Source organism: Rousettus aegyptiacus, unplaced genomic scaffold, assembly GCF_014176215.1.
Source record: "Rousettus aegyptiacus isolate mRouAeg1 unplaced genomic scaffold, mRouAeg1.p scaffold_m13_p_15, whole genome shotgun sequence".
Classification (NCBI taxonomy): Eukaryota; Metazoa; Chordata; class Mammalia; order Chiroptera; family Pteropodidae; genus Rousettus; species Rousettus aegyptiacus.
Genome location: NW_023416290.1, coordinates 8,236,345 through 8,264,300, shown reverse-complemented (window position 1 = coordinate 8,264,300; position 27,956 = coordinate 8,236,345). Strand labels below are relative to the sequence as shown.

Sequence of the window (27,956 nt, the reverse complement as noted above, 5' to 3'; positions counted from 1 at the left end):
CAGCTTGTGAAAGTAAAAATTTTTATTTTGACTGATTTCTCAATGAATGGTTCGATATAATGCCAGTTTTTAGTGGCAATAATTTGGTTCCACTGAAACTCCATGATGCCACAGAGAGCTCCTACTTTTTCCAGGAAGGAGGTAAACGGCTGGAAACAGAAAGCACGACTTTCTAGCAGCATGGCGACTCGTCACACTGCAGACCTCCGAGGTCTGCACCTTCTGGACTAAAAATGGCACAAACATTAACTGGTGACAAAAGTGAGAAATGGGGAACAGGATGTGAACACTGAAAGAATGTATGTACTGTGAAGACAACAAAAAACCAAACACAGCTATAAGGATTTTAAAGGATAATTATAGAAAAGAGAACCAAATATTTTACTCAAATGTTTTTTAGAGCCTTTCTGTAGAGATACAAATATATATATATTTTTTTATCCAAAAATATGTTTTATACAGATAAATGCTTCTCAATTAAAGATGGAACCAAAGCTATAGTTGTAACATAAAACGCTCTTTTTTAAGACTGTTTATCCACCTGAATTTTCAATTTTTTTAAGATTAGTGCATTAAATGTTTTCTAATATAATTACCTGACATTCTTTGTATAGATATAAATCAAGTAGGCATTATTTTTTAAAAGGGTTTATAGGTTAAACAATATTCTTCTAAGATGCTGTGTATATTGAACTTATGACAAGCCCCATTAATCATTATTAATAAACATATCAAAAAGGGCTATATCAGATTTTCTTCTTTATAGTAAATATTTAATTTTCCAATTTCCAGTTTATAAGTGTTGAAAACGCACAAGAAAGATTTTTACTTCACAAGTACTCTTATGTTAATAGAAGACATTTTGATTCAATATATGGCAATAAATCTCCACACATTGTAACCAACACTATGCTTTTTTTCCTTAAAAAAAATGGGAATATAAGACTAACAACCACTACCTATAAAATAAAGCACACAATTATTTTGGTGAATTTACAAATCTTTTTTCCCTGGTGTAAAGGCTACAAAAATTCCTAAAAATTAGAGAACACTGAAAACATATTAAAGTTTGACATCCAACTTTACAGTATTTCCATTTTACCCTGAAAGATAACTTAAAAAATATGACCATACTGGAATAGGTCATCTCGCTAATATAAAAAACTGGTGACAGCAAGAAATTGTATCATTGATACATGTAGAATTTTTGTAAATAGTTATCTCTCTAATTAGAAAAATGTTCGAAGATAAAAAACAAAATAAAATATGGTGGTGGTCCCTAAACTATTTTGAAGGCAAGTAGCTTTGTCTAAGCTAAAATATTTTTCTGACTTATAGTTATTATCCTCCCTTCAGCTGTCCTTTAAAAAAATGCATGAAACAGTACAATAGCAAGAATCAAAGAGCACAAACTGTATTTTCAAGAACAGAAAAGAATTTCTAGTGCTGAAAGATATAGTAAAAAGCAGATTTCTTTGGGGACATTAATCATTTAGATTATAATTCATTATGAAGATTTCTCTTTTCTATTACGTGGAGAGTCTGCTCCATTTGAAGTTACTGTTCCATTTACACCATTTTCTGAAAAGAGAAAAGAATCAGTGTTACTCTCTTTGATGAATAAACCCAAACCTTTATACTTGAAAGTGTCTTCAGGAAACAGAATTTAAAACCCAATATATATTTTAATGCCCTTAAGCGAAACTTATTCACCAGTGCTTAATCTTTACTAGTATTTAACCAATCACAAAACCTAATAACATGGTATATACAACGAACTGAGACTAGCAAATTAAAAGAAAAGTAACTATGTCAATTAGATCTCAATAAAAAAAAGGAAAGTAGTATTTGAAGCAGAAAAAAGTAATAGAAGATAAAAGAAACTCTAAAAAACAACCACATGAATTTTAAAATAGTCTTTAGAACAGTACTTTTGGTAGAAGTAAAGAACCTTTCATATTTGACAGCAGACAAATGAAGTTCGTGGAATGTTTCTTTATAACATTAAAAAGTAGGCGTTTAGGATGATGAGGCTTATGTTTAAGGGTGCATCGGGGCCACCTTCTTTTTTAGGCAATGATGAAATAACTGATGTCAGACCAACCCTCTCTCCAAAAATACCCATAAATGTGAAATACAAAAGTGGCTGTTTAAAGGCCTGGAAAAAGACCAAGGCAGCCATGTGTATTTCTCTCCTAAGGCACTGCCAACTACTAAATGCGCAGGCACCAAGCAAGACTCAGAGAAATCAAGCAGGAAGCAACTCCTAAGAAAGTACAGGCTGCACAGAGAACTGAGAGGTTTCACAATGATAGGGAGACAAAATCCTGAACTCAGTACCTGTCAGGGAAGAAAGCCTTTAGAAACAGTTGATGTCCGAGGAATAAGGGAAAAGTGGAAGTAGAAGGAAATATCAGAAATAGACCCCCGGGTGACCAAGATCAGGAACTGTCAGACACCAAAAGAACAATGATTAATAAAAATCAACATAAAGATGGAGAATTTCACCAGAGAACTGAAATCTTTCATCCTGGAACTAGAAAATACAGTAACTGAAAATATAGATTTACTAAATGAGTTTAATACCAGATTAGGTACAACAAAAGAGATTAGTGAACTAGAAAAAAACAGAGTGAAACTCAGAAAAAAGGATGGAAAAGACGTAAGGGACAGGGCAGAAGGGCTTATTCACTCATGTACTGACTGGAGTCCCAGAAGGACGGGAAACAATGCGGCAGAAGCAGTATCTGAGGTAACGGGCAAGGATTTCCCAAACGTCACAGAAAAAACCGCACCAAGATTCAGGAAAAGTACGAAGAAGATCATACCCAGGCACATCAAGTATAACTGCCCAAAACAAAGACAATTATCAGACGGGATGAAAAAAAATAAAGGAAAATAGAATTATATGGCTGCTTATAAGACACACATTTTATACATAAGAACAAAGATTTAAAGCAGAAAAATATAGGAAAAGATGCACCATGACAATTGTTTACCCCAAGAAAACTGCTATAGCTATAGTAAATTCAGATAAACTAGAGATAAAGATGAACATTTGATAATAAAAAAGAAGAAATGCCATAGCGATTCATAACCACCTTATATTTTGATGACCCTTGAACATATCTTCAAAAGATCTACAGCAAAAGCTACAAGCGGAAAGGGTCAATACCTCCTGCAATAACTGACTGAAGAGCAGGGCTCTTTGCCAGGTCGGTAAAGATGCAGAAGGCTGAACAACGCAACAGACACCTACAGAACAAAACACCCAGGATGCAGACTACGCCTCCCCTTGAAGTGCAAACAGAACACTTACCAAAGCTGAATATATGCTGAGCCATAATGCAAATCTCAAGAAATTCCAAAGCACCGAAGTCAGGCAGAGCGCGTGTGCTTTAACCACAGTGGAATTAAGCTAGAAATCAGTAACCAAAAGAAAACTAGGAAATCCCCAAGTATGTACAGATTTAACAATGCACTTATAAATAAGCCAAGGTTGAAGAAATCGCAATTGGAATTATAAAATATTTTAAACTGAGTGGTGATGAAAAAGGCCTACCGCGACCTGTGAAATAAGGGCAGAGTTTGTCCTTCACTGCACGTCATTCATCTGAACAGATGAGAACCCAGGATCTAGAATCCATCCTAGGAAGGTAAACCGCAATAACGGAGCAGCAATTTAAGCCCAAAGAAAAAGAAAGAAATAAGAACAGAAATAAATGATACGACTGAGAAAATCAACGAAAAAAGACAAATACTGGTTCTTGGCTGATGGAAGGAAAAAGCCTGAAAGGCGTACGTTGCTAGCCCGGAAAATGAAAACTGGTGACCACTGCTGTTCCGTGGCATTAGTAAGATAACAAGAGGATATCATGGATCATTTTACACCAATATGTTCGAAAATTCAGATAAAATAAATTCCTTGAAAAACACAATTTACCAAAAGAGACACAATAATAGAAAATCTGAATAATTCTGTTATCTAACTAAAGAATGTGAACCTGGCCCTTCTGGCTCTGTGAGCATCACCACACGGTGGGCGAGAACGAGTGCCTCACGAAGGGTGGCAAAAACGGAGCCAAGAAGCGAGCGGGTCCGTTTTCTAAGAAAGATCGGTGTGACGTGAAGGCGCCAGCCACGTTCGGCACAAGAACCGCGCGGAAAACGCCAGTCACGAGAACTGAGGGGAACCGCCCCATCTGACGGACGCAAGGGCCGTGTTTTAGACGTGAGCCTGGTGATCTGCAGAATGATGAAGATGCATCTAAAAAATTCTAGCTAATTACTCAGGATGTTCAGGGCAAAAACTGCCTAACTTCCGTGGCAAGGATCTCAGCTGTGACAAAATGTGCTCCATGGTCAAAAATGGCAGGCCACGACGGAAGCTCACTCATGCTGGTGCCAAGACTACCAAGGGTCACTCGCTTCGTCTGTGTTGCTTTGAGAACAAGTCCAACGAGCAGATTCGAAGGGCCCCTGACGCTCAGCATCAACAGTTCCGCCAAATTCGGAAGGAGACGATGGAAATCATGCCCTGAGAGGGGCAGACAAAGGGCTGGGAAGAAGTGGTCAGTGAAGATTAACTGATAAATTGTCAGAAAAATCGTAATGCCGAAGCAGCCCAGGCGTGACCTGGGGAAGCTCGCGGGGCTTCACGGTGAAGGCAGCGGCCCTGCGAAAGCTCTGCGGGGTGAGACGGGTATGCGCCCGGTCCCGGATCGGCTTCAAATTCAGACTTTTCAAGGTAACAAAACCTATTTATGATGTTTTTAAAAAAGTAAATCTGTAGTTTAAAACCTTCCTATAAAGAAGGGTTTAGGTTCCACAGCTTCACTGTGAATCCTTTCGAACCTTTAAATATACATCCCGCTACACTTTGATGGCTGCCTGATGGGAGGGGAGTTGAGGGTGGTGGAAAACAGAAGGGATTAAGAGGTACAACTCAGTAGCTACAAAAGAGTCCCGGGGATGTAGAGTACAGCACAAGAAACAGAGCCGGTAACACTGACAACTGTATGTTGTCAGATGGATACTGGATTTATCGGGGTGATTGCTTTTTAAGTTATATAAATGTCTAATCACCATGCTGTACACCTGAAACCAATATATTATATGCCAAATGTAACTAAAAATTTTAAAAAAGCAAAAGAAATAATGCTGATATTACACACAGGCCCAAGACTTTCTATAAAGCTAGCAGAACCCTGGATACCAAAACCTGAGAAGGATATTACCAAAAACAATAAAACGCTAATGACAAGCCAATCTTTTACATGAACACAGATGTAAAAATACTAACAAAATGTTGAAAAAAAACAATTCAGCAAAAGTGATGTTTTTATCATCATCAACTTGGGGTTATGCCAGAACGCAAGACTGGATTTATATTTGAGAAGCGATACATTACAAAAAAAAAAAAAACACACACAACAATATCCTTTATGAATAGATGAAAAAATCCTAAAGAAAATACTAGCAAGCCAAATCAAGCAACATCTAAAGAGGATTACATACCATGACTAAGTGAGATTTACCCCAGAAATAACTATTGACTTAACATTCAAAATTCAATTAAGGTGATTCATGCTATCATAAAGGACAAAAGCCATTTGACAGTCTCGGCAGATTCAGAAAATGCAAGTGACAAAATCTAACATCCTTTCATAATAAAAAATACACACTAGGAACCGAAGGAAACTTTCTCAACCTGATAGAGACCCACGATAACATGAAAAGGAACAAAACTGGAGGGCTCACATTTCCTGATTTCAAAAGTTGCTACAAAGCTACAGTAATCAAGACAGTATGGCATAAAAACAGGCCTACTGGTTAAGAGAGTAGAACTGAAAGTCCAGAAATAAGTTCTTACTTTTATGGTCAACCGATTTTTAACAAGAGAATCAAGACCATTCAATAAAGAAAAATTAATTCTTTTCAACAAGCGGTATAAGAATAACTGGATATCAACAGGCAAAATGATGAGTGTAAAATGGTACTGCCACTTTGGAAAACAGTTTAGCAGTTCTCCCAAAATGTCAAACACAGAGTTATCATATGACTCAGCAATTCCACTCCTAGGTGTGTACCCAAGAGAGCGAAAAACAGGTGTTTAAACAAAAACCCACACATGAATGTTCAAAGCACTACTGATCGTAGCCTAAAAGTAGTACCAATCCAAACATTCAACTAACATATGGTTAAACAAAGTACAGTATAATATTCCATACAATGGAATATTATTTGGCCATAAAAAATGAAGTATCTGGACATGCTACATGTTTGAACCTTAAAAACATGCTAAGTGAAAGAAATCAGTTGCAAAAGATTACATATTGCTATGAGTCCATTTATATGAAATGTCCAGAAAAGGTTCAAGCAATCAGATGTTATTTAAAAAACAAACAAACTATTCCACTTGGCGCTAAGAGCAGATGGGTTATAATGAGGTATTGTTTTTTAAATAAGATGCGTGAAAGAACAGACCACCACTTCCTAGGTTAGGTATTCACTAAAACTGCCCGTATACATTGGCTTCTAGTGGCTCAAGGTAACCACGCAGGGAAAACTACGAGGACAGCTTTGGAGGGGACTGACTGACCCTAGAGAATCACCGAACTGCAGAACGGGGCAAGGTTCTTTGCCTCTAATTTTGCTAAAATGTAGAATAAAATTTTCTTGATAGGATTTTAATCTTAGTAAGATTATAAATAAGACCCGCAACAGTACCTGTTCCTTTTCGAGAAGACCTGCCTTTCGTCACTGCTGGCTTCTTCTTCACAGCTGGTACCTGAAAATTAGAATTTTCCCTCCACCTCCGAAGCTGAAAATTAATAAACTTCCACATCATGAATGCTTGGGTAATGCAAATTGATGCCAGAACCGCAATTCTGAGGATATTAAGAAAAAAAAACAAAATATTGGAGCACATCAAAACAATACCATTGAATAGTCTATTTTGTTTTGATATTAATTTAGTGCTAAATTCCCAAGGTTATGTTCATAATTATCCCATTAATAATTAATCCCAGAAGTTAAATAAATGCTTTAGTATTTAAATTTAGACATAAGAAACCGCAACATGAAATCAAATCAAATGAATATTTTCCCTAACCCCTACATTGACCCCTTCATTTTTTAGATAATTCATACCGTAACCTGATAATACTATACAGCTGTACAAAGTGAGAAAAATGTTCAACTGACCGTACCTTACAGCCAACACATTGAAGTTTCCAGCACTGAAATCCAGTTTCTGGTTCTCTGCTCTTGCAAGGCCAAAGCCAACAGTGAGTACCGAAAGAATCAAAGTCAATAGTCTTCCCAAAACAAACAAAACTGCCCACAGAGAAAATCTGGAAGGGAAAATGTCGCGTCAGATTTACACGACTGCAAAGATGAGGAAATACTCTAATAGGGGTCAGATTCCTATTAAGTAAATGCATATTAAAACACCATTTCATATTTTTATGCAAAATGGACTCTACAAGTATAAGGTTTGGAAAACACTACACTGTATTACACTCTTAAAGATACACATTAGCATATTTAAGGTTCTAGGAAGTCCAGTAAAGAAATGTTTTTTTGTTTGTTTGTTTAGCTGATCCTTTTATCTTAACCACTGTTAATGATCCTCAGAACTACTGGTATATGTAGTAATTTTGAAAACTGCTGGACAAAAGCTGTGCTGTAAACAGAATATTAATTCTCATTTAAGAGTCCTAGTTCTAATTTTTTTTTTTAAGGCTTCATACTCTTTACAAGTCATACTGCTTCTATTCTGTTTCCAGTTCGATTTTTTCATCAAACTATTTTAATATCTTTAAGGATATATATACCTACTATTTCATTTTCTTCTGAAATTTCACTTCCCTAGTTCTTTTTCCAAAAGAAAAAAGATGCATTAAGCAAAGTTAGAGAAGTTAGAAGTGAACCTAAAAAGCCTCCACAATTACAAGTTTCTATGTAATCTCTCTCTTGCCTTAGACTCCATTTGAGAGTAAAATATCAACCTGAATTGTTAAATAATTTCATTTTGTTTAAAGCTGTAATGGCAACTTATTCAGTAACATAACTGCCCAGGGCATGGACCTTAGCGGCACAGGCACTGACTACACCAGACAGAGTGGCTAAGCAACTCACCCTTTCTGATACTTTTCATCGCTGAAATAAAACAGGCGGGAAATGTGGAAGAGAAATTCAACAAAATAATGCAGCACCAAAAGAACAAGTCCTAGATGATTCAAGCTGTTGAAAAACCAAATTGAAAATGTAAAGATTATTTATCAGTTAAGACAGATGAGCATTCTATCTGCCCCATCCACATCCACACGCAGGAGAAATCCCGACTCACTTCAGCAGATAAGCCCCGGCAACGTGAAAGAGGTAAAGTCCGATGTAGACGAGCTGACGGGGAATGTCCTCCTGCAAGCAGAAGGCTGCGTTACAGATGGCAATGCGGAAACGTTTCTGTCCCCTGGGCAATGTGGCCGCGTGGAAAACATACTCTTGTAGCAGGCCTGAAGGTCACTCTGCCCCACACCTGGTCCCAACCGCTCCTCCCAATGAACAGCGTGGCGACCCATGTGTATGCGTGAATGGTACCTGGGTTTATCTGAATCCGATGAACTCAAAGTCCCTTTCAGGGCTAAGATCTATGTTTCCTTTTATAATAAACATTTACTAAATGACACACTATTAATAACCATAATGATGCCCTTCTAATATTATACCTGCTCTGTTTATAAGCAATAGAAATACTTTTGTTTACCTAAAATAGTATTTACATTTTTTAGCTTAGGCTTTTAGTCCCTTTCATTATCAGTTACGGTCATTAAAATTGAAGGTTCAAAATTTTTCTTCTCACTTAGGATACCACCTAATTATACATTCTCCTTTTAACAACCCTGTCAGCCAAGTCATCATTTTTCTTTTGCTTCTCATTTCTCCTTCCATAGTACCCAACAACCTGGTTGTTAGAAAGTGTTTTTAAAAAACATAAATCAAGACCCGCTAGTGGATCATAAAATCAATTTAGGGGGTCACACTAACCTCTATTTTTAGAATATAGACTAGAAAATGTACTGTTCCTGAAAAATGTATTTCAGATTTTACACCCCCTCCCACACACAAAATTATGATGTAAAATCTAGTCTTCCACCTTGGAGTGCAGTCAAAAATGTTTGCAAAATACAGTGATGGGTCCAATAAACAATTTCCGAAATGCTGTACCTCTCTTGTTGCTATTGTTTTGGCAGTTTTCCATTATACGGGTATCCCCAGCTTTCCCAAAGTTCGCTTTACTTTTACAAATGGCCTAGCTTAGAATCTGTTTCCCCTAACTGAAAGGAATCAGAAGAGGATTACGAAAAAAGGCGAAAAGTGAAAACGGCGTTTGGCGTTTGGCATGTGTTTGGCAGTGAGTCGTTAGAGGCAGCGTGCACCCCGAGCCGGCGGCACCCCAAGCTCCTTCCCCGGGAACCAAAGCCAGCATCTCGGCGCCAGGCCGCCAGAGCGCCGAACCGCGTCCGTGAGCATCGGCGCTTCATCGCGACCCGTCGTGGGGGTCCGCGAGCAAGAAGTGGGCGCCCTACGGTAACTGCTTCTCTGCTCCAGGCCCTCCAGCTCCTGGAAGGTGTCGCGGGAACTCCACCCCGGGACGCGCGGGGAACCTCCAGGCCCGCACAGCTGGCTGTGTTGGCCGAGCGTGCAGCCCAGGCCGTGTCCGCCTGGGTGGCACCCTTCGCGCACCGCGCACGGGCGATCATCCAACCTAACGCGGCGCGGGCCGAGCGCCGCCCCTGGGGACCCGCGCCGAACTCGCCCCGGCGCCCAGGGGGGCCGCGCGGGGCTCCACGGGGCTGCCTCTCCCCCTACACGTACCACACCACATCTTCGGGGGAAGAGTCGACTTTCACGAGTGTACTTCTGAAACTCGGGTTCCCTAGTGAGAACGGGTCGTGCTGGGAGGCGGACACGGCCGCAGGGCGCCGTGGACCCGGGGAAAGTCCCAAGCCCTGAGGCCACGGTCCCCCTTCCGGCGGGAGAGAGAAGGGCCCCTGGGCACAGGCCGTCTGAAGAGCCCCTCCACTCGATTCCCGAGCTTCCATGAGACCCCTCTGCCCGCGGGAGCGGGGCGGGAGAAGGCGTCACGCCCGCACGCCGCCGCCTCCCGAGGGGCCCTTCGCCGCCTGGGGTCCCTTCGCGACAGCAGGGCCCGGGGCCGGCAGCGCAGCGCGACACGCCACGCCGCGTGTACACCGCGGGCACCGCACGGGACGACTGTGGACAGGGCACCACGAAACATTTTAACCGCAACTTTAAACAACATATTTTAAGTTACAACAAGGTGGCATGTAAATGACTTGAGATGGGAAATACTGCCATATTCCTTCAGACGTGCTCATCAATGCTCCAAATTTCTGAGAGGAAAACACAGCCAAGGGCTCCGAAGACTTATAAATGGAAGCTTTTTAGTTTTTAATTGCTGACTGAACATTAAACTTCTGTTAAAAATGAATTTGCTGGGAAAACTTCTGTTAAAACTATTTTATAGACGTGTAACTTCTTGGGAGGATTAAAAAAAGATTTACTTTTAAGGAAACACAAATAGGTTTTAAGAATAAATCAATTAGTGAGAACCTAGCTGCCTTTCTTCCTCTCTGACAAATCTAAAACCGTTGTTATAAATTACGAAGTACATTTCAAAAAACCATTCCATTTCTCTTGTCTTAAATCACAACTTAATTAGGTAAAGCAAGGTTGTGCTTGCCATTAGGTAAAGAAAAGCCCAGAACTTTTACCCTAACTCCAGGTTCAAATTTGCAGCTTAGCTCCGTCTGTCTGATAGCTGACCGACTGAGTCAATGACGGAGAGTAAAATGCCACCACCACCTGCCACCCCCACAACCATCGAATGCCTGCAAGAGCTTTCAAAATAGTTTCCGAAACTTTCAAAAGGTCAGATTTTCAAGAAACCTTTTGCTAAGTAACGCTCCCTTCAGCTGTACACAAATTGGCCAATGTTTTCCAAAGCAATGTCTGTATACTCGGAGCCTAACCAGAAAAAAAGTAAAAATAAATGAGCAACAGAGATGAGTGAAATACCACAGGGAGTGGCGGAGATTGTGGGGAGCTGCAGAACACACACCCTACATTAAAAGCACTGTCGTATGATCTTAAAAATACAAAGGTAATGAGGCGATGTAGCATGATTTTTAAAATAAGAAATTTTATCTAGATTTCATTTAGAAAAGTGCTGCTTTTAGCATCCCTGTTCTAAGTCAAAATCCTCTGACATTCGTCAATCCTCAAGGGGTTATGGCCCCACTGGAGGGGTGCTTACATGTCAGAGGAAACCCACAAAGAGCCTGCCCAGCACCATCGTCTCTGGGGCTTACACGTTTCCACCAACTGTGGGAATGGGAAGAACAGAGGCGGCTGGACAAAATTTGGCCCTCTTAGTGGGAGCTCATGGTATGCGTTCACTGGCCACACCACGGCACGCCATCCAAAGTAGCTCATCGCTGTTCTAGAATCTAGAGTCTAGATGAATATGCAAGTGACTGAGAGAAGTTATTTTGGTTTCTCAAGACGTTTTTACATATCATCCTATGATTCTGTTATGTAAATAAACTTTTTCTACTAGGATCCAGAAATGAGGTTTTGCTTACTTGTTTGTTTAAAGATAGACAAACTTTTTTTATACTTGAATTGAAAAATACATAATGAAACTGAGTTATTAGAAAAGCTTTGCCAAGTTCTTATACAGTCTTTTTTAAAAATTATTTTTTACCTTAGCTTATTGAGCTATATAATTTATATACAATAAAATGTACAGTTTGGTGAGTTTTGACAAATGCATAGTTGTGTAACCCATATTCCCATACTCATACAGATATAGAACAATTCTTTAACCCTAGAAAATTTCCTCAGTTAATCCCAGAATCCTCAAGGAAATCAGTATTTGGGCAAACCAAAGTTCTTACATAGCCTTAATGTATATGTAGTTTCCTTAAGGATGAAACTATGGAATGACTTAAAAGCCTGATAGTGTCATTTGTCATGAAAAATCTTATAGTATACTTAAACCAAATTCTAAAATTATCAATAACTGCAAGTGAAATTTTTAGTTGTTACTTCAACATCTTTTTATTAAAAAGTCAGCCATATACTTTAGTAAATTTTTGCTTTTAGAAGACAATGCTTTTCTTAACTAAACTATACTAAAAAAAACTTTACTTTAAATGGAGTATCACATATATGCTCAAATATAAGGCAAAGATTTTCCCCTAAACCACAGATGGAGCCATCTCATATTTAAATCTGTTCAAACCTCATATTATATGGATCTATATCGATTAGTTTATTCTGAACAACAAATAAATGTGTGGGTAAGATACACAGCCTTAATCCTCAATCAATATAATTTCTAAATGCTTACGGAGGTCTAGTGCAGGAAGCAGTAAGACAAAAGTAAAGACAATGCTCTTTGAAACATTGAGGTGATTTAAAAGTGGCTCTAGTGATGATGAAATAGTAATAATATTTGCATGTGGAAAGTGTGAATATAACTTTCACGAAATAAGAGGAAAAAAGCATTATTTCTCATTTAATATACTTTATATGATATATAATTAAATAAACTAAATATCAGAAATAAAACACTTGGCTGTTTCATTCACACTTCCCTGAAACCTCATATATTCAAGATTGCTAAGAAAATATACTTTGAATCTGCTTATGGGTAAAATGGAGGACTGTTTATATTGAAGCATATATATTACATGTGATTAAAATATTCTCCTCAAAAAAAAAAAAACTGAGTTATTTGTGACTAACACACCTCTTGGACTACTACCAACAGTGTTCCTTTCTTCATTTCTCTGTGGGGTCGGTTCAAAACAATCACTGTACTAGTTTCTTCCAGTAAAGAGTTCTTCCAAAAATAATTTTCGGAGTAAATTTTAAGAAACTGTTTAACACATATGCAGCTGTTACTTTCAAATTATGTTAATTACTTGAAACAGTTACTTTTGACTGTAATATGTAGGTGTTAAAAATAGTTCCACAGTTAAGTTCTAAGTTATGCAAATTATTCCATAAAAATTAGATTGCATTTCTGGAGAAATGCCATCTGGCAGGAACCGATAAGAAAAGAGCTTTAAGAACCAAAATGAACAATTACTTTGAAATGTCCCTCTTGACTTACATGGTCAATGAACAAAATACAGACATATGGATTAATATTGAAACCCAGAAGTATTATGTCCATGAGTATATAAAAAGCACACGAATATGGCTTTAAATACTTGAACCATGGTGCTAAGACATCAAAGGAACTGTGATATTCTCAGCAGCACTGCCCAACAGAATGTCCTGCAGCGGTGGAAATGTTCTCTCTCTCTGCTATCTACAGTGGTAGACAGTGTAGGCACAGGTGGCTAGTGAGCACCTGCGACAGGCCTGGTGTAACCACGACAGTGAATCTGTAAATTTAAATGTGACCAGTGACTCTGTATTGGACACGGCAGCTCTAGGACATCTATGGTTCACATCAGGTGCTTACAGAACTTGGAAGGGCTACTGGAAATTTGGGAAGGGCTACTGGAAATTCTGAGTCTACGCATTTTATCTTAAGACAGTTGTAGGTCAAAGGTATTACGGATCATCATCCTAATCCTTACCATTGACTTAACTAGAACAACGTTCTACTTTAGAAAATAAATCAGCCTAAAAAGAACTTTTGAGCCACAGTACATGGACTCCAATTTGGTGCTATTTTTCAATGGTAGCAGACAGCATCAATGATGAAAGACACAGGACACAAAAAAACACAGACACAAAACAGTAATAAATCAACTCTAGTCACAAATGAACTATTTATAGCACATGTAGAAATAAGCGTTTGTGGCATTTGAGAGGTAGAGGTAAACTCGTCACTGGGTTCTTATACTTCTATTATGGAAAGCTTCTCAAAGTAAGGTAATAAAAAGTTCTGAATGTGGAAAAATGTAAACACATATACAACCGGCAGAGTATAATAAATCCCCATTGTACCCATATCCCAGTTTCAATAGTCGTTAACTCATGACCAAACTTGCCTCCTCCATATCCTCATCTACGTATGATTTCATATGTGGGAATTTTAACATTACGTCTTCCCTAAAAAGGGAGTAGAAGTGCTTGATTAATTTACCAGAGGGAAAAAGCATCCCAGGAAAAGGAACTGACGTGCCAGGATTATAAAACTCAAGAATATTCACGTGAAAGAAGCGGAGGAAGAAGGGCCCAGGGCGGTGGCACAGATGAGCAGCTTTATTTACTTACGTAGTTTAAAACAACAGAGCGCTGTAATAGGTTTTAGAGGAAAAAAGAGTTAAATAAAGGAAATACAGTTGATTTGTGATAGATAGGCTGTTAGTCTGACTTCAGAAGTACTGAGGGCAAAATTAGAAAAAAGAATATTGCAGTGCTCCAGCAGTTTATTTGTTCAAATAAAACAAACATCTTTCCCACATGCTAAAAAGGGAATGCTCCACCCATAGCAGGAAAAGCTTCACTGGTGAATATTTAACCATGGTTTACTTTTTTCAATGCCAAATTTTTCTTTGGGATTTACACACAGAACCATCAGTTGTAGAATAATCTGATTAATCCTTTGTGTCTCACTTGTGACACTGCTAAGAATATCAATAGCATGAAACTAAAATTACATTTCCAAATTTGTTTGAATTATAATTTTTTTAAGTTATCACTAATATAATTTTAAATGAGCAATTAGAATGTCAAATGTTAAATAATCCCTCTCTAAGTGAAAAGAATGACTAAAGGTTTTCAGTAAGTATTTAAGAACATCTGTCTTTGTGGAGAGAGGTGAGGACATCAGAAAATATTTAATTTTAGAAGGACTTTACAGAAAAGGAAAAAATGACAAGATAATTTTTAAAATCACAAAATTCCAGCTTACTTTTTTGGTTTTCTGGAAGTAGAGTTCAGGAAAAGCATGAAACCAGTAAGCCAACTGCGATATGTAGAAAAATTTCATTTGAAATCTGCATAACACAAGAAAGGAAAACATATATTTTACAGCATAATACTTTAAAAAGAATAACGTAAAAACGAACACTATAAATTAGGATAGTTACCTTTGTGTCACCATTTCAGGGCCCCTCACAGTACTCTGCACCTTTAAATAACTCCCCCACAGCCACTTCCCATCTCCCTAGGGTGCTCCCACCATCAGTCGACTCCTCTGGATTCAACGCAGAAGACATCTGCAGAACCCTGGTAACATGCAAGCGCGTTGGGAGGAGCCAGCGGCCCTGTCCATTAGTTAATACTGATTCGTGTGTCATGTTAGCTACTGAAAACATGAGGAACGTGACCGAGGGAATCAAACCGCAGATCAGTTAAGGTTTCATCAGAACAAGCAGGGGAGGCAAAAGACCGACACAAAAGCAAAGGCGCACGGATTAAAAATCACCTGAAACCGGGATAATCCCAATTTCCAACACCCCCCGGCTTTTTTCTTAGTGAAATATGTTAACTCTACCTGGTAGGAACACTGAGAGCCCCAAATAAATGGAGGAAAGCCAGGATTAAAGGAAGGAATATGGCACAGAAGGGTCCCCCGAGACGGATTCTAACCAGCCTAGACAACATATTGTCTCCTCTTTACATCACACCCCTCCAGGCCTTCTGCCTTCTCTTTATTCTCCCTTCTCTCACTCCTCCAGAAGTCTAAAATAGAGAACACAAGCCAATCTGAAATCATTTCTGGGGAGAGGAAAAAATACAGTGCCATATCGATATAATGTTTATGACCCCATTCTGTAAAAGTTCATTGACTTAATCTAAATTTTAAAAGTTAGGATGACTGAGCAGAGTGGGTATTACTGCTGAACTTAGAACAAAGATATGCATGGTCATGTTATTCCCTTCAGAGCTCTTTCTCCAATTCTTACATCACAGAGCATCTGCTAAGTAATATCTAAGTGACAAGCACCTACGGCCTGGCATGACAAAGGCTATAAAATAAGGGATAGTTTCTCTCGCTGTCAAGGCACAGACAGTCTTGGTGGGCATGGGCATGATGTAAGACTTACAAAATGAGGCAATTATAGAACAGTCAAGACAATGTAAAGATACTACATATTATACACCAAAATGACACATTTAGGAAAGCAAAAAACAATATAGGCAAAAGTAAAAAAATAATACGGAATAGATGTACTAGAGCTGGGCTTGAAAAATGAATAATTTAGTTGAATGTCTTTGCAATGACTGGGCTTCTTACAGCACAGTACAGAAACCCTGGAGGCTAGAAAGATGAAAAAGAAACAATCCCTACCCTCGAGCTTATAGTGTGAGAGAATAAGAAATTGAAAGAGTGAGGAGGCTGGGGGAAAACAGGAGCAAAGGCTTAGAGAAGATGGAGCAGCGAGGAGGACAAAGGATGAGGGAGGGGAACACAGAGTACTACATAGAGGCGACTGTTCCAATCAGTTTTCTCAAGCTAACGAACACGTCGAAAAGATTATCTATGTTAAAAAAGCACACAGGGTTTTTTTTTCCCATGGCCTGGGACTGCAAAGACACACTACTGTATGACTTTGCCTAAGAGCCTAAAGAGAATAATGAGAATGAATTCTGCTTAAAAGTGACGTAACCATGGTCTTTAAGAAAAGCCTACTAGAAATGACTTACGTCATCAGGTTATGGGGATAAGCCCTCCACAAGATAGTTGGGTCTGAGATGTAATTTTCCTAAGAAAGAAGATATAAAAATTAGCCTATTAGTATATTGCAAACTTCTTGGAAAATAAGACAGACAGTATTTTCATTTCTTACACATTTACAACTCTTTCCCCACATCAGGTTCCAAAGAGCCCACTGAAGTTAAAGTTTTTAGTTGTTTTAGTTATTGTAAATTCAGCTGAATTGCTTACTTTAGTGAAGGGAAAATCAATATGAGAGCTAAAAAGTCAAATAAGACATAAAATTCCTGGCCTTCTGAAGTCTTTCAATCCAGCAGAGTAAAAAATACATGTATGCGAACAAACATCAAACAACCAAAAAACAGAAATGGTATGAAACACAGGTACAACAGCTGCGGGAGATGAATTTTATTGCAGATAAATCAGAGTAAAATTTCAGGAAAGAGGCAGCACCTGACAGGTGATGGGAGCTCACGGCACTAACAAGTTTTACAAAGATTATGTCCACGTACTACCCCAATCTTTTCCTTAGATAACCAGATCTACTCGGTGAGATTTACTGCACAAGAAAAAAAAAATCTAACGTGATTTATCTTTAATATGAATATTCTGCTACTGAAATGTCACACTTTATGTTTTTTTAAAAATTGATAAGATAGATTTTAAGTGGAAATGTACAGATATCTGTAAAGTACCATTAAAGCAGCAGTGTAAAATGAAACGAGCAGTGAATGGAAAGGCTGAGTTTTCGTCTGTCTCCAATATTAGGTGTCATAGCTGGAAAATTCACTATGCCTATTTATTCATCTCTTAACCTGGTGATTAAAAGAAAGTGTCCTGACAAACTCGAAAATATGTAAACTTCGGAGTTGATATAACTTTAAAGGACCATTATTACTAATACTAAAGTAGATACTGTCTTTCCCCATTGATAGTTAGAATGATACGCTTAAAGGTTTAGATAGCTTTAACAGGAAAATTAATCACCATTTTAAGTTACTTGGAAAATATCTGAGCTGTTTTCAAAGGGGGAAAGGTCTAGAAACATAAATACAGTGTCACTGTACTATAGCTATAAACATTATAGACATAGTATCACTGACATCTTACCCTCTTTGCTAATACAGAGTTATCTACAAATGACTACAATACATACAAATAACGTTAGGATTAATTACAAATGAGTATAGCTTTCTGAAACATAGTTTAGAATTTTTGCTGTATAAAAACTAACTATTGAGACAGTGAAACTTGATTTATACTAGTTCAAGAGCAGAATTCCTAACCTTAGATAAGAACAACAGAAGAGGAATTTTTCTAAGGTTCAAGATTTGCTTGTGAGCATTAAAAAATTGGACATCATTATCTGTTCTGGGTATACAATGTAACTACTTTGAGAAATGAAGTTTAAGCACAGTACATACTTACAGATACTAGAATGAATGTGCCCCAAATACAAGAAAATAGGTAGAATGCACTAAGCTGACCGGATTCATTAAATTTGCTGTGTTTCGTTTTGGAGAAGTGCATTCGCCTGTTAATTTTCTAAAAATAAAAACAATCAATAGGTAAGATTACAAAATACATTTAAGATATGACTATCACAGTATGGCAAGTCAGTATTTTACAAAGCATAGATTTCTAAGATGGTATACTTACATCCAACACATACTCTTGAATTATGGCATGAATAATTATCGCCACTAGCATGTAGAAGAAAACTGTAGCCAAATCTTTGATACCATAGTAATAAAGGGACGCTGATTCAGTAGCTTGTTCTTCTGAAGGCCAAAAAGGACAGGACACACATACACAAAAATATACATGAGATTATAAAACAGCACTAAGTACAACATAGTTATGGAAACAAGCAAAAGATGACTAACCTGATCAATAAGTACTATAGAAACATCGTGGTCATTTGCATTTGGACATCTTAGTTTAGGAGCAATGAAAACTGAAGAGGCTATCTAGAAATCGAAAGCTTCGGAAACTACAAAGACTTGACACATGTTAGTCACAGCCATCAAAACCAAAAAACAGGGAGGAGGGGCCATACTCAGGTCCTGGGGAAAACTGTAACACTGGTATTACCCCGGGGTAGAGCGGGTTATATGCAATTTACACCAAAGTTATACTTAGCCCATTTGCCTGTCTTTTCAAGGACCTTTTGCAACTTTCTACTTTCTACCTCTACTTGCACACTAGACACATTATGATTCTGAAGAGAAAAACTGATTTAACCTAAAGTGATTTAGTTTTGATCTATAAGCAGTAGAGATAACTGCTACTTGAAATTGTTTTTGGTCCTCAAAATTGCCATAATTGTTCAGAACAAATCTTAATCAAATAGTTGGGAACTGGTAAAAGTGCTACATTCTTCTCTGGCATATTCGAATTTCAAAATAACTGTGGTTTTCTGTAATCTGATATCTAAGTCACTAAATCAAGTATTTAGAAAACCATATAACTTAACAAAAATCAACTACTGTTCTATAACCGATCTTACCTTATAAATAGAGAGATTTAGGGCAAGTTTACTACCTAAATATGTTAATATTTCATTAACTGGATATTCCCATCTGTCACCCATGCCAGTTAATTATATTACTGTCTTCGATTACGGTCAACTTCCAGTAACAACTAGATCTTCGCAATGCAAAACAGAGAAAACCCTTTTGAAATAAAACCTAAAAGTGTAGTTTGGGTACTATTAACTACTAGAGCTTCCTGACAGTCTCTGTAACCGAAATAATGTTACAGGTAAAGCGCAACAAAAAAGCAAAAATAAAATTGGCTTAAAAGGATTGTTATTACAGATCCAAAACTCAGAGGTCAGAAAAAAACAAACCTAAATGTTGTGCCTGGATTGAACAATGACACTGTAAACAAATGTAAAATATCTATGCTTAGAATTGTCTTATGAAGAGATCGGAGAGAAAGAGAAGGCAAAAAAAAATTTTAAAAAAAGTTCTTCGATGTAATTTCAAGCCCACTTATAATAAAAATATTAACAAACATTAAACATATACAAACTGATTTTCATATCATATACAAGGTGAAGCCAACCGAAACATTAGATCGTGCATTATTACAAAATCGTCAAAATAATGTCCAGTCTAATCATGAGATTTGTGAAAATTAATGAAGAATCCAGTTTTCACGGACGTTTTTGACTTTGTCCAACTGAACTTTTCTACGTGAACAGAAAATTCCGAAGGGAAAGCGCCTACCTGCTGCAGGGCGGGTAACATTGTACTGAAGGGTCACGAAAACGACAGCAGCTTTCGCCGTTATCTAGAAGGAAAAGGAAAGATCGAGTGAATTCGTGCTCTCCTGAACAGTACATCAGGGAAGTACTGCAAGGTCTGTCCCCAAATCTAAGAACCAAGGGCACCCTAGTGCCAGCGGCACCCTGACAGGCACCAAGAGAATTCCTGATTACCAGCGAGTCGAGCCTGAGTGTTTACAAAATTCACCAGAGCATTCTACAGTTTGGATGAGATTGTGCAATTCATTCCTAACTTTAAGACTTCAAAAGAGGCTCTCTGCAGTTCCAGTAAACAGTGATTTGGCAGATAATGCTTCTCTACTTTACACTTTGTACAAAAAACACAGTTTCTAGCAAGAAACAATTTTAATGCAAGTTAATAAAAGGAAACACAGTTACTATGACAAAAATGGATCAAAGGTAGGGTCTGTGGTGTGTGTGTAATCTCCCACACACCTGGCATACCAAGTGGTCAGTAAACATTTAACTGCCCTAACTGCTGGCAAAAGTGGTCAAAACAGAAGAACAGAATGCGTACTGAATATTTATAAGTACCAGGCAGTGTGCTAGACAGGAAAGGGTAACAATGATGGATGATACATAATCCCTGAAGACGAAGAAGAGTTTAGCTGGGCCAGGAAGACTGCAGAATCAGTGCCATGGTACCCAGGATCGACGAGGAACTTTTTTGGTCATCGTTTTTTCCTGGGTGTGGAATGAGGCACGTTCTGGACAGGCTTCTCAGAGGATGGGGTGAGGTGGTGTGGGAACTGTCTCACTGGAAAAGAAAAGCTGACCAGCGGGACGAAGAGGGCAACGTGGCAGAAGAAGCAAAGTGTGAAGGTCGGGTCGCAGATGACACAAGGCCTGGCCTGGGCACACATCAGAAGTGGTAGAAAAGCTCGGAAAAGCTACCAAAGCCTTGTTTGTTGAGCTAAGTAGATAAGATTTTATTTTAGCATGATGAGAGAATTTTGAGGAGAGAGAGGTTTATGTGTGGTTTTTAGAAAGACTGCTAGTTGTGGTTTATTGAGCGGTGTCCCAAGCCCCCTTGGACCCGTATCCTCACTGCGACCAGACTCATCTGGTCATGTTAACACCTCTCCCCACGCCCATCCGCCACCCCTGCCCTGGGAAATCCTTCAATGGATTCCCATTCTTTCTAGAATAAAAAACAGAACCTTCAATGTGGCCCATACAACAAACCCATGGCCGTCCCTTGGCCCCTAGCCTCATCTTAGGCCATTTCTTTCCACTCCCCTGCCTCTTGCACTCCTACCACGAGGTCCACGCACATGCAGATCTGTCTACACAGTGTGGGAAGACTTCCCCCTCAGATCTCAGCTCAAGTGCACCTTTTCAAGGAAGCCTGCCCTGTCCCCTTGAGTAGGTCATCCTTTGTTATGATGTCCCAGAGAAGGGTTTTCCTTCAAAACACAAACTCTTACTGTGACTGCTGTAAAAATTTCTGCCTCACTCATGAGAAAGCAAGCCCCGTGAGAGCTGGGATCATGCTTGTTTCTGCTCATCACTATATGCTCAGAACCCGCAGGAGGCATGGCACATATCGGGGGCTGGTCAGCATTACAGAATAAGTACTAGATAAAACATAAGCTGGAGTAAGTATGCAGGTGAAATATAAGAATTCTGGAAGAGCGCGCAGGACAGATCACAAGAGCACAAGGCATGAACGACGGAGGTGGTCAAGGTGGTACTGCTCAGGCGGAACAGGCTTGGAAAGCAGAGTCAAAGACTATCTACGGATGCTTACAGCCTGAACAACCGAGTGAAAAGTAGTATTATTAATAAAAATTTGGAATACAGGAGGAACAGCAGGTTTGGGGGTAAAGAGAAGAAACTGAGTTCTAGATAAACTTAGATTTCTGTGACAGATACGGGTAGAAAGATTACTAGACAGCTAAAGCCTAAGTCTGGAACTCTCCGCAGGGAGACCCTGCTTAAAGATTTGGGACTCCCTATTCACAGGCAGTAGTTGAAGCTATGGAAACACATACATCATCCACGGAGAGTGTACAGTGTTTGCAGGCAAGGACATCGGACCACGGAGTGGGCAGAGAAAAAGCTGGCGGCAAAGCAAGATGTGATCAGAGAAGCAGAAAGAGAATGAAGGCAGCCTGATGCCCCCCAAGCCAAGGGGGGAAACATTTCAAAAAGGTGTGATCAATAAAGTCAAAAGTGTCACCGGAGATGTGGCAGGAAAAGAATGCTTTGGACTGGACAATTTAAGCGGACAACAGTAGTCACGGCTTGACGAGGTCCAGCAAAGCGGTGAGAACGAAAGGCACACTGCAGAACAGAAGAGGAACAACGTGGTACCTCGGGACAGATGCCAGGGCAAGATTTATGTCGTTTTGATGAGGGGAGAGGCCACGCTTGCGGTGGGGGCGGGGGACCAGGAAAGCGCCAGGGAAAAGGGAGAAGTTAACCACATAACAGGATAATGGATGGAAAGATCTGGTAGGAAATGAAATGTAAGGATAGAGCTAGAAGTTTACCAAGCAGTTTTCCTCTTAGACTGGGAAGGTGGTAATAAAGGATGAGAAAAGTTCAAAGGGCAGGAAACTGAAGAAATTCACAAACTCTTATTTTCTCTGTGGAAGAAAAAGCAACTCATCTGTGCAGCAGAGTTGGGGACCTGAATGATGAATGCTTGTACAGTTCCTTTAGGGAAAGGGGCTGGCCAGGGAAAAGTAAAACAGGCACTAGGCGTCACTGACATCTGAGGTTAGAAACCTTTGATTGGTAATAATCTATCAGCCTGAGTGTATGTCTTTCTCTTGCAATCCATGATGGCGAGGCCCCGGAAATGCAGATGGCTTGCTGGATCCATGGCCGGATATCTTGCAGGGTGAAGAGAGAGAAAGATCAAGAGAAAAAGGAGCTGAGGGCCTGGGAAGAGTGTGGCCGAACGAAGTCTTGCAGGAAAGGCACTGCAGTGAGGGGGCCGACACACTGGAGAGGAGGGAAGGGGGCCCGGGGACCGTGAGCGCTGGGCCTAGCTGGACAGCTGGCGCCCGAGCAGCAGAATGAGGGAGCCGAGCAACAGGCAAGCTGCGGCTGAGCTCTGCCCTGGAATCCGGGATCTGGAAAGAAGGCAGGGCAGGCCCGTGGGACACAGTCCCGGGCATGACCACTGAAGAGAGCTGCTCCGCTGCGGTAGGTATGTAAAGGTCGCTGAACAGAAAAGGCCAGTAAGGCTTCTTGCCACAATGTGGGTGGTTCCCACGACGTCAGAGCAGAATGATGGCATGGATCTCCAGGGTAACACTGCTTTCGTGCTGTTTGTCATCTTACTAAAGTTGATCGATTACCAAATTCCATTTTTTAATACATTTCTTTAGATTTCATATACAAAAACATAAATTCACACACATGCGCCATACCCCTGTTTCTAGTTTGGAATATGAGGCCACCACAGCTAAGACAATTTTTTAAGAGTTGCTTACAAACCAAGTGATATTCTTCAAAGATAAATTTAATATCAAATTCCAAAAGCAAAAAAAAAAAAAAAATCAGATTATCTTTTTATGCTAGGCTTCACATAAAATTAAAGTCTGGCCTCCAGCTAGTTTAGCATGTGAATTAAGTATAAGAAGAGGAAAAATACAAACTACACACTCCAAAAAAGTTTACAGAAAAATGAAATCAGTGATCATGCTCCTAGACATTGCTAGGCCCCCTAAGCCTCACGCTGCAGCCAGTACTGCTTTCAACTAATTTTACAATTAATCGATACCAAGACAAATTAGAATAAAATATACTACAGAAACCTATAATGCACTAAATTACCAAGTTTATGACAGTTCTGGATATTTATAGCACTGTTCTTTATGAGAAAAAAATGAGACTTATTCACTACAAACTCTAATAAACTGTTTAATTCTATGTTATATACAACATCATGAATATCATAATATTTCTTTAATTAAGAAGTCACCAGCGGGGTTTGGTATTTTTCCTTGTCACACAGAGAGCGTAACTATTTTGTACTTGTTAGAGGTTGATGTGACTACTACACTGACTGGGTGCCTGAAAGATAAAAAGACAGTTTCTGAATATCGAATTCCACTTTCTCACAAGCTTTTATAAAATTAACTTCTTAAAAAAAAAAAAAGATTTGCATTAAGTCATGCTTAAAAATAAAGCAAACCTCTAAAACTGTTCCAAGATAGTTGCAATTTTAACTGTCTCCCGAATCTGCACGGTCCACACAACCTAGACTCCCTAATATCTGGAAAGTAACTCACTTCCGGATGAACGTATTCCTTTTGGAAACCCCTAACTCCTCTTGAAAGCTTTCCAAGTACCTTTCCACTTTTTGACTGTTTAACTTTTCCTGTCTCAAATATGAAGCCATTAATTATAGATCATAATTTACATTATGTGCATAGATGCTGGCTAATACTAAAAACATGATTTCAAAATTCATAAGCAATTTTTGGTAACATGAAGTATCCTGGAAATTAAACTTTCACGTTTCCCCCAAACAGACTACTACTTCATCAATCTTTTCAGTACACATAATCTCTTTAGATGCTAACTGCTGGACCATTCTCTCACATAAAAATGTTATCTTGTATTTTCTCACTTTGATAAATTATCTGAGGAATAATAAGTGCTTATTATGGCATGTCTCCTGAAAGCCAAGCACTGAACTAAGCATTATACATATTTAATTCTCATTATACACAGTTAATTCTCAGAGTAAGCCAATGAGCCTCATTTCACAGAAAAAGAAACAAGTTCTGAGAAGTTACACGACGTGTCCGAGGTCACCCAGTCAGCGAACTGTAAAAGCCGTGACTTGAACATGAAACCCTTCAACTCCACCACCTGTGCCTCTACAGTATAGCTACACTGATTCTGCATTTTGGCTAGTAACACAACATTTGTTATTGCTTTGTCAGTTTCACATCCATCCCCTGACATTTCCTCAGTATATTTACACAAAAGGCTTAACAGTTCACCGTAAAAGTACCAACTTCTCTATTATTCTAGTGCAAACACTGTCATTCTATAAGTATGTTATCTTTGAGATTCACCAGCAATCATTTAAAAAATCAAACAGCAAAACTAGCCTAGTCAATTTTTCCCATTCGTAGATAACATTCTTTCAAATCCTAAAACTTCAACATATGGTAAAATGTACAACTTGCACAAACTTCCCTCTTCTGTATATTACTTTTACATTTTCTTTGAACTGACTTAAAAACTTCTATTTAGATCTTTGCTGTGTCTACTTAGATTTACACATTTTACAGATTTACATAAAAGTGAAAATCCAATCACTGTTAAAAAAAATCATTAACATCTGAGACAAGGTACAGGTGGTGAACTTCCCTAGAAATGTGATAAGAGAATGTGAAACATTTTACATAAAAGCAAAATTATACCATTTCTAAGTGTCACTATTTCTGATTCATAGTCTATTTCATTCAAAGCAATGCAAACATGCTTTGCAGGTAACATTACTCCCATATTATACTTTTAAAGTCAGGAATTCCTACCATGTGGAGACAAGTTATAGCAAGTTTTACAGAACTGTTGCATATATTGTATATACAAAAGTATAACTTCTACTATCAAAGCAGAAAAGTATAAATATGAAATCCAGAAAGCCAGTACAAATGTTGAGCGCTGCATTTTTAATAATATCGGAAATTCATATATTACTTTATCAACCAGATGCCTTCACACAGTATCATCTGATCTTTTCGACGGTGGCTGTGAGAATATCACAGGTGGTGTTATTTCCTGAGACAGAGCGGAAAAACTGAGGCGTGGCCTTGGGTCACTCAGTAGGCAGGCGGCACAAGCCGGGCCTGAAAGAAAGCATGCATCATCATCGGGTCCCTCTTACCATGCCTACCACCGCCTCCTTCGCAGTGGACTAAGTGGACATAAATGACACTACCAGGAATTTTAAAAATCTATATGTAGATTTATTATAGCACATTTAAAGAGAAGAATATATTTAAAATATTAAGTTACCTAATAGTAACACTTAAAAACCCACATGGACTCCATTTAAAAACCGTATTCCTCTTTTGGTCAATGGCAGTTTTCATTCCAACAGTTTTTCTCAAGGATCCCTAATGTCGCTCATTCAACAATTTTTTTTTTTTTTTTTTTAAAGCGCTCCCCACATCCCAGGCATTATTCTAGGCATTGGAAACAGACTAGTAAAAACCAAAAATTTCTGCCCTCACTGAGGTTACATTCCAGGAGGGGGAAGACAGACAATAAATAAGTAAAATAATTAGTATGTTGGATGGAGTGTAGGGGCTATAGAGAAAAACGAAACGGGGAAAGAAGATAAGGAATGGGCGTGTGTATTGGGGAGCGAGGGAAAGAAAACAGAACGACGTTACGCGCTCACCTTGCAAAGTTTATTACCCACATTCAACAGCTGTTAAGTCGCCAAAATACTAGATACCTGAGAAGAGCATTTACCCACCCCTGACACTGCCAACCTCTCACACTTCAAGAATCAAAAAAGAAAATTAACTCGACTCCTTGACTCTGCTGTTCAGAACCTCGATTTGTGTGTCAGATCTTGTTTCTTTAAGGAAAAAGCAAGCGTCAGGGCAGAAAGTTCGGCAACTGGCTGGTGACAACGCCAGTCTGGGAGACACGAATTCAAACCACCGGCGTGGCTCCGTGTGCCCGGCCCCGCGGCCAGCAGACGCCGGGCTCCGTCGGTTTCTCGCTCGCCCCAAACTGCGCCCCGCCAGCCCCCCGCCCCCGGCGCGGGCGCGCCCCGGCCTCCGCGCCCCCCAGGCCCGGCCTGCGCTCTCGGCCGGTGCCCGCCGGCGGGGCGCTCCCGCCCGGAGCCAGCTCGGCAGACCAGGGGCCGCCCCCGCCGCCCGCCGGCCCCTCGCCGGCTGCCACGTAACCCTTCGCGGGAACCAGGAACTGCGCGGCCAGGCCGGCGGGAGGGGGCGGCGGCGGCGGGCGGGGAGCGGAGCGCGTCCGGCGGCCGGACCCCCGGGCCCGCAGCCCCCGCCGGCGCCGGGCACGGCAGGCCCGTCGGGGCCCCGGCCGGAGTCCCCGCGGCCCCGGGCCGAGGGCGGCGGGCGGTTGGGGCGCGGGGCGGGCTCACCTCGAACATGAGCCCCAGCAGGAAGACCATCGCCACACAGGAGACGATGTCCGCGTGATTCTGCAGGATGAATTCGTGGCTCAGGATCGGGGGGCTCTTGGTGCTCTTCTTGCGAATCGCCATGGTGAAGCCGCCGCCCGCGCCTGCAGGTGCTCCGCCTCGGCTCCGCTCCTCCCGGCTGCTCACCGACTCGCTGCCGCCGCCTCCCCCTGGCTGCTCCTCACAGCCCCGCCGCTGCCGCTCGCTGGGGCTTTACTTCCCATCCCACAGCCAGTACGCAGCCGCCGGGGCCGCCCGGAAAAAAAAAAAAAAAAAAAAAAAAAGCGAGCGCTCAGCGGGGACGAGCATGCGCACCAGGCAGACGGCGCTCGCTCGAGCCGCGGCCGCGCCCGCGAGCCCACAGCGCCGCCTAGGGACCGGAGGCCGCCTGCCCGCGGCCGGGCGAGGGCGAGGAGCCTGAGCGGCGTGCCCGCGGCTCCGCGCCAGGGCAGGGGTTGGGAGTCGTTTGAGTCGCGAGCTTCCTGCGCCCAGCGGACGGGCTGAGCCCGCGCCTCGGTCCGCTGCTGGCCACGTGCTGTGGCGTGCACGGCCGCAAGCACGCTTGTCTACCCTCCAGGCCACCCTGGGCTTGGGTGTGAGTGCTTGCTCCATACTGTCACTGCTTGAAAGTCACTGCCACCAAGATAATCTGAACATACGACTACAGCCTAGCTAACTACATACACGAGGGTATGATGCAGTCTTTTGTTCTAGCATCTGCCTTAAAAATGAAGAGTTATTTTAAGCACTCCTGGGGATGTTTTCCTATTCTTTGTAGGCTGGAACTAGTTTTTTTTTTTCTTTGT

At 40.4% G+C, this 27,956-nt stretch overlaps 1 protein-coding gene across 1 annotated transcript; it reads right to left on the bottom strand.

Moving 5' to 3' along the window:
* Window positions 1-27,459, bottom strand: TRAM1 (translocation associated membrane protein 1). The gene is made up of 11 exons (XM_016152957.2): window positions 27,112-27,459; window positions 19,951-20,014; window positions 18,377-18,498; window positions 18,146-18,262; window positions 16,708-16,766; window positions 14,969-15,053; window positions 8,354-8,424; window positions 8,143-8,247; window positions 7,212-7,355; window positions 6,730-6,890; window positions 1-1,581 (listed from the first exon to the last, which is right to left on the bottom strand). The coding sequence occupies exons 1-11, from the start codon at window positions 27,232-27,234 to the stop codon at window positions 1,508-1,510; spliced, it is 1,125 nt and encodes a 374-aa protein (XP_016008443.2). The 5' UTR covers window positions 27,235-27,459; the 3' UTR covers window positions 1-1,507.
* Between the last annotated feature and the right edge of the window lie 497 nt (window positions 27,460-27,956).

What these genes read in the sequence shown, in the direction of transcription:
- TRAM1 (XM_016152957.2), bottom strand. Translation starts at nt 27,234, where the DNA reads ATGGCGATTCGCAAGAAGAGCACCAAGAGCCCCCCGATCCTGAGCCAC. An exon ending in TGCTGGGGCTCATGTTCGAG is followed by an intron (nt 20,015 to 27,111) that starts GTGAGCCCGCCC and finishes TTTTCCTTCTAG; the next exon opens with ATAACGGCGAAAGCTGCTGT. An exon ending in TTCAATGTGTTGGCTGTAAG is followed by an intron (nt 6,891 to 7,211) that starts GTACGGTCAGTT and finishes TAATATCCTCAG; the next exon opens with AATTGCGGTTCTGGCATCAA.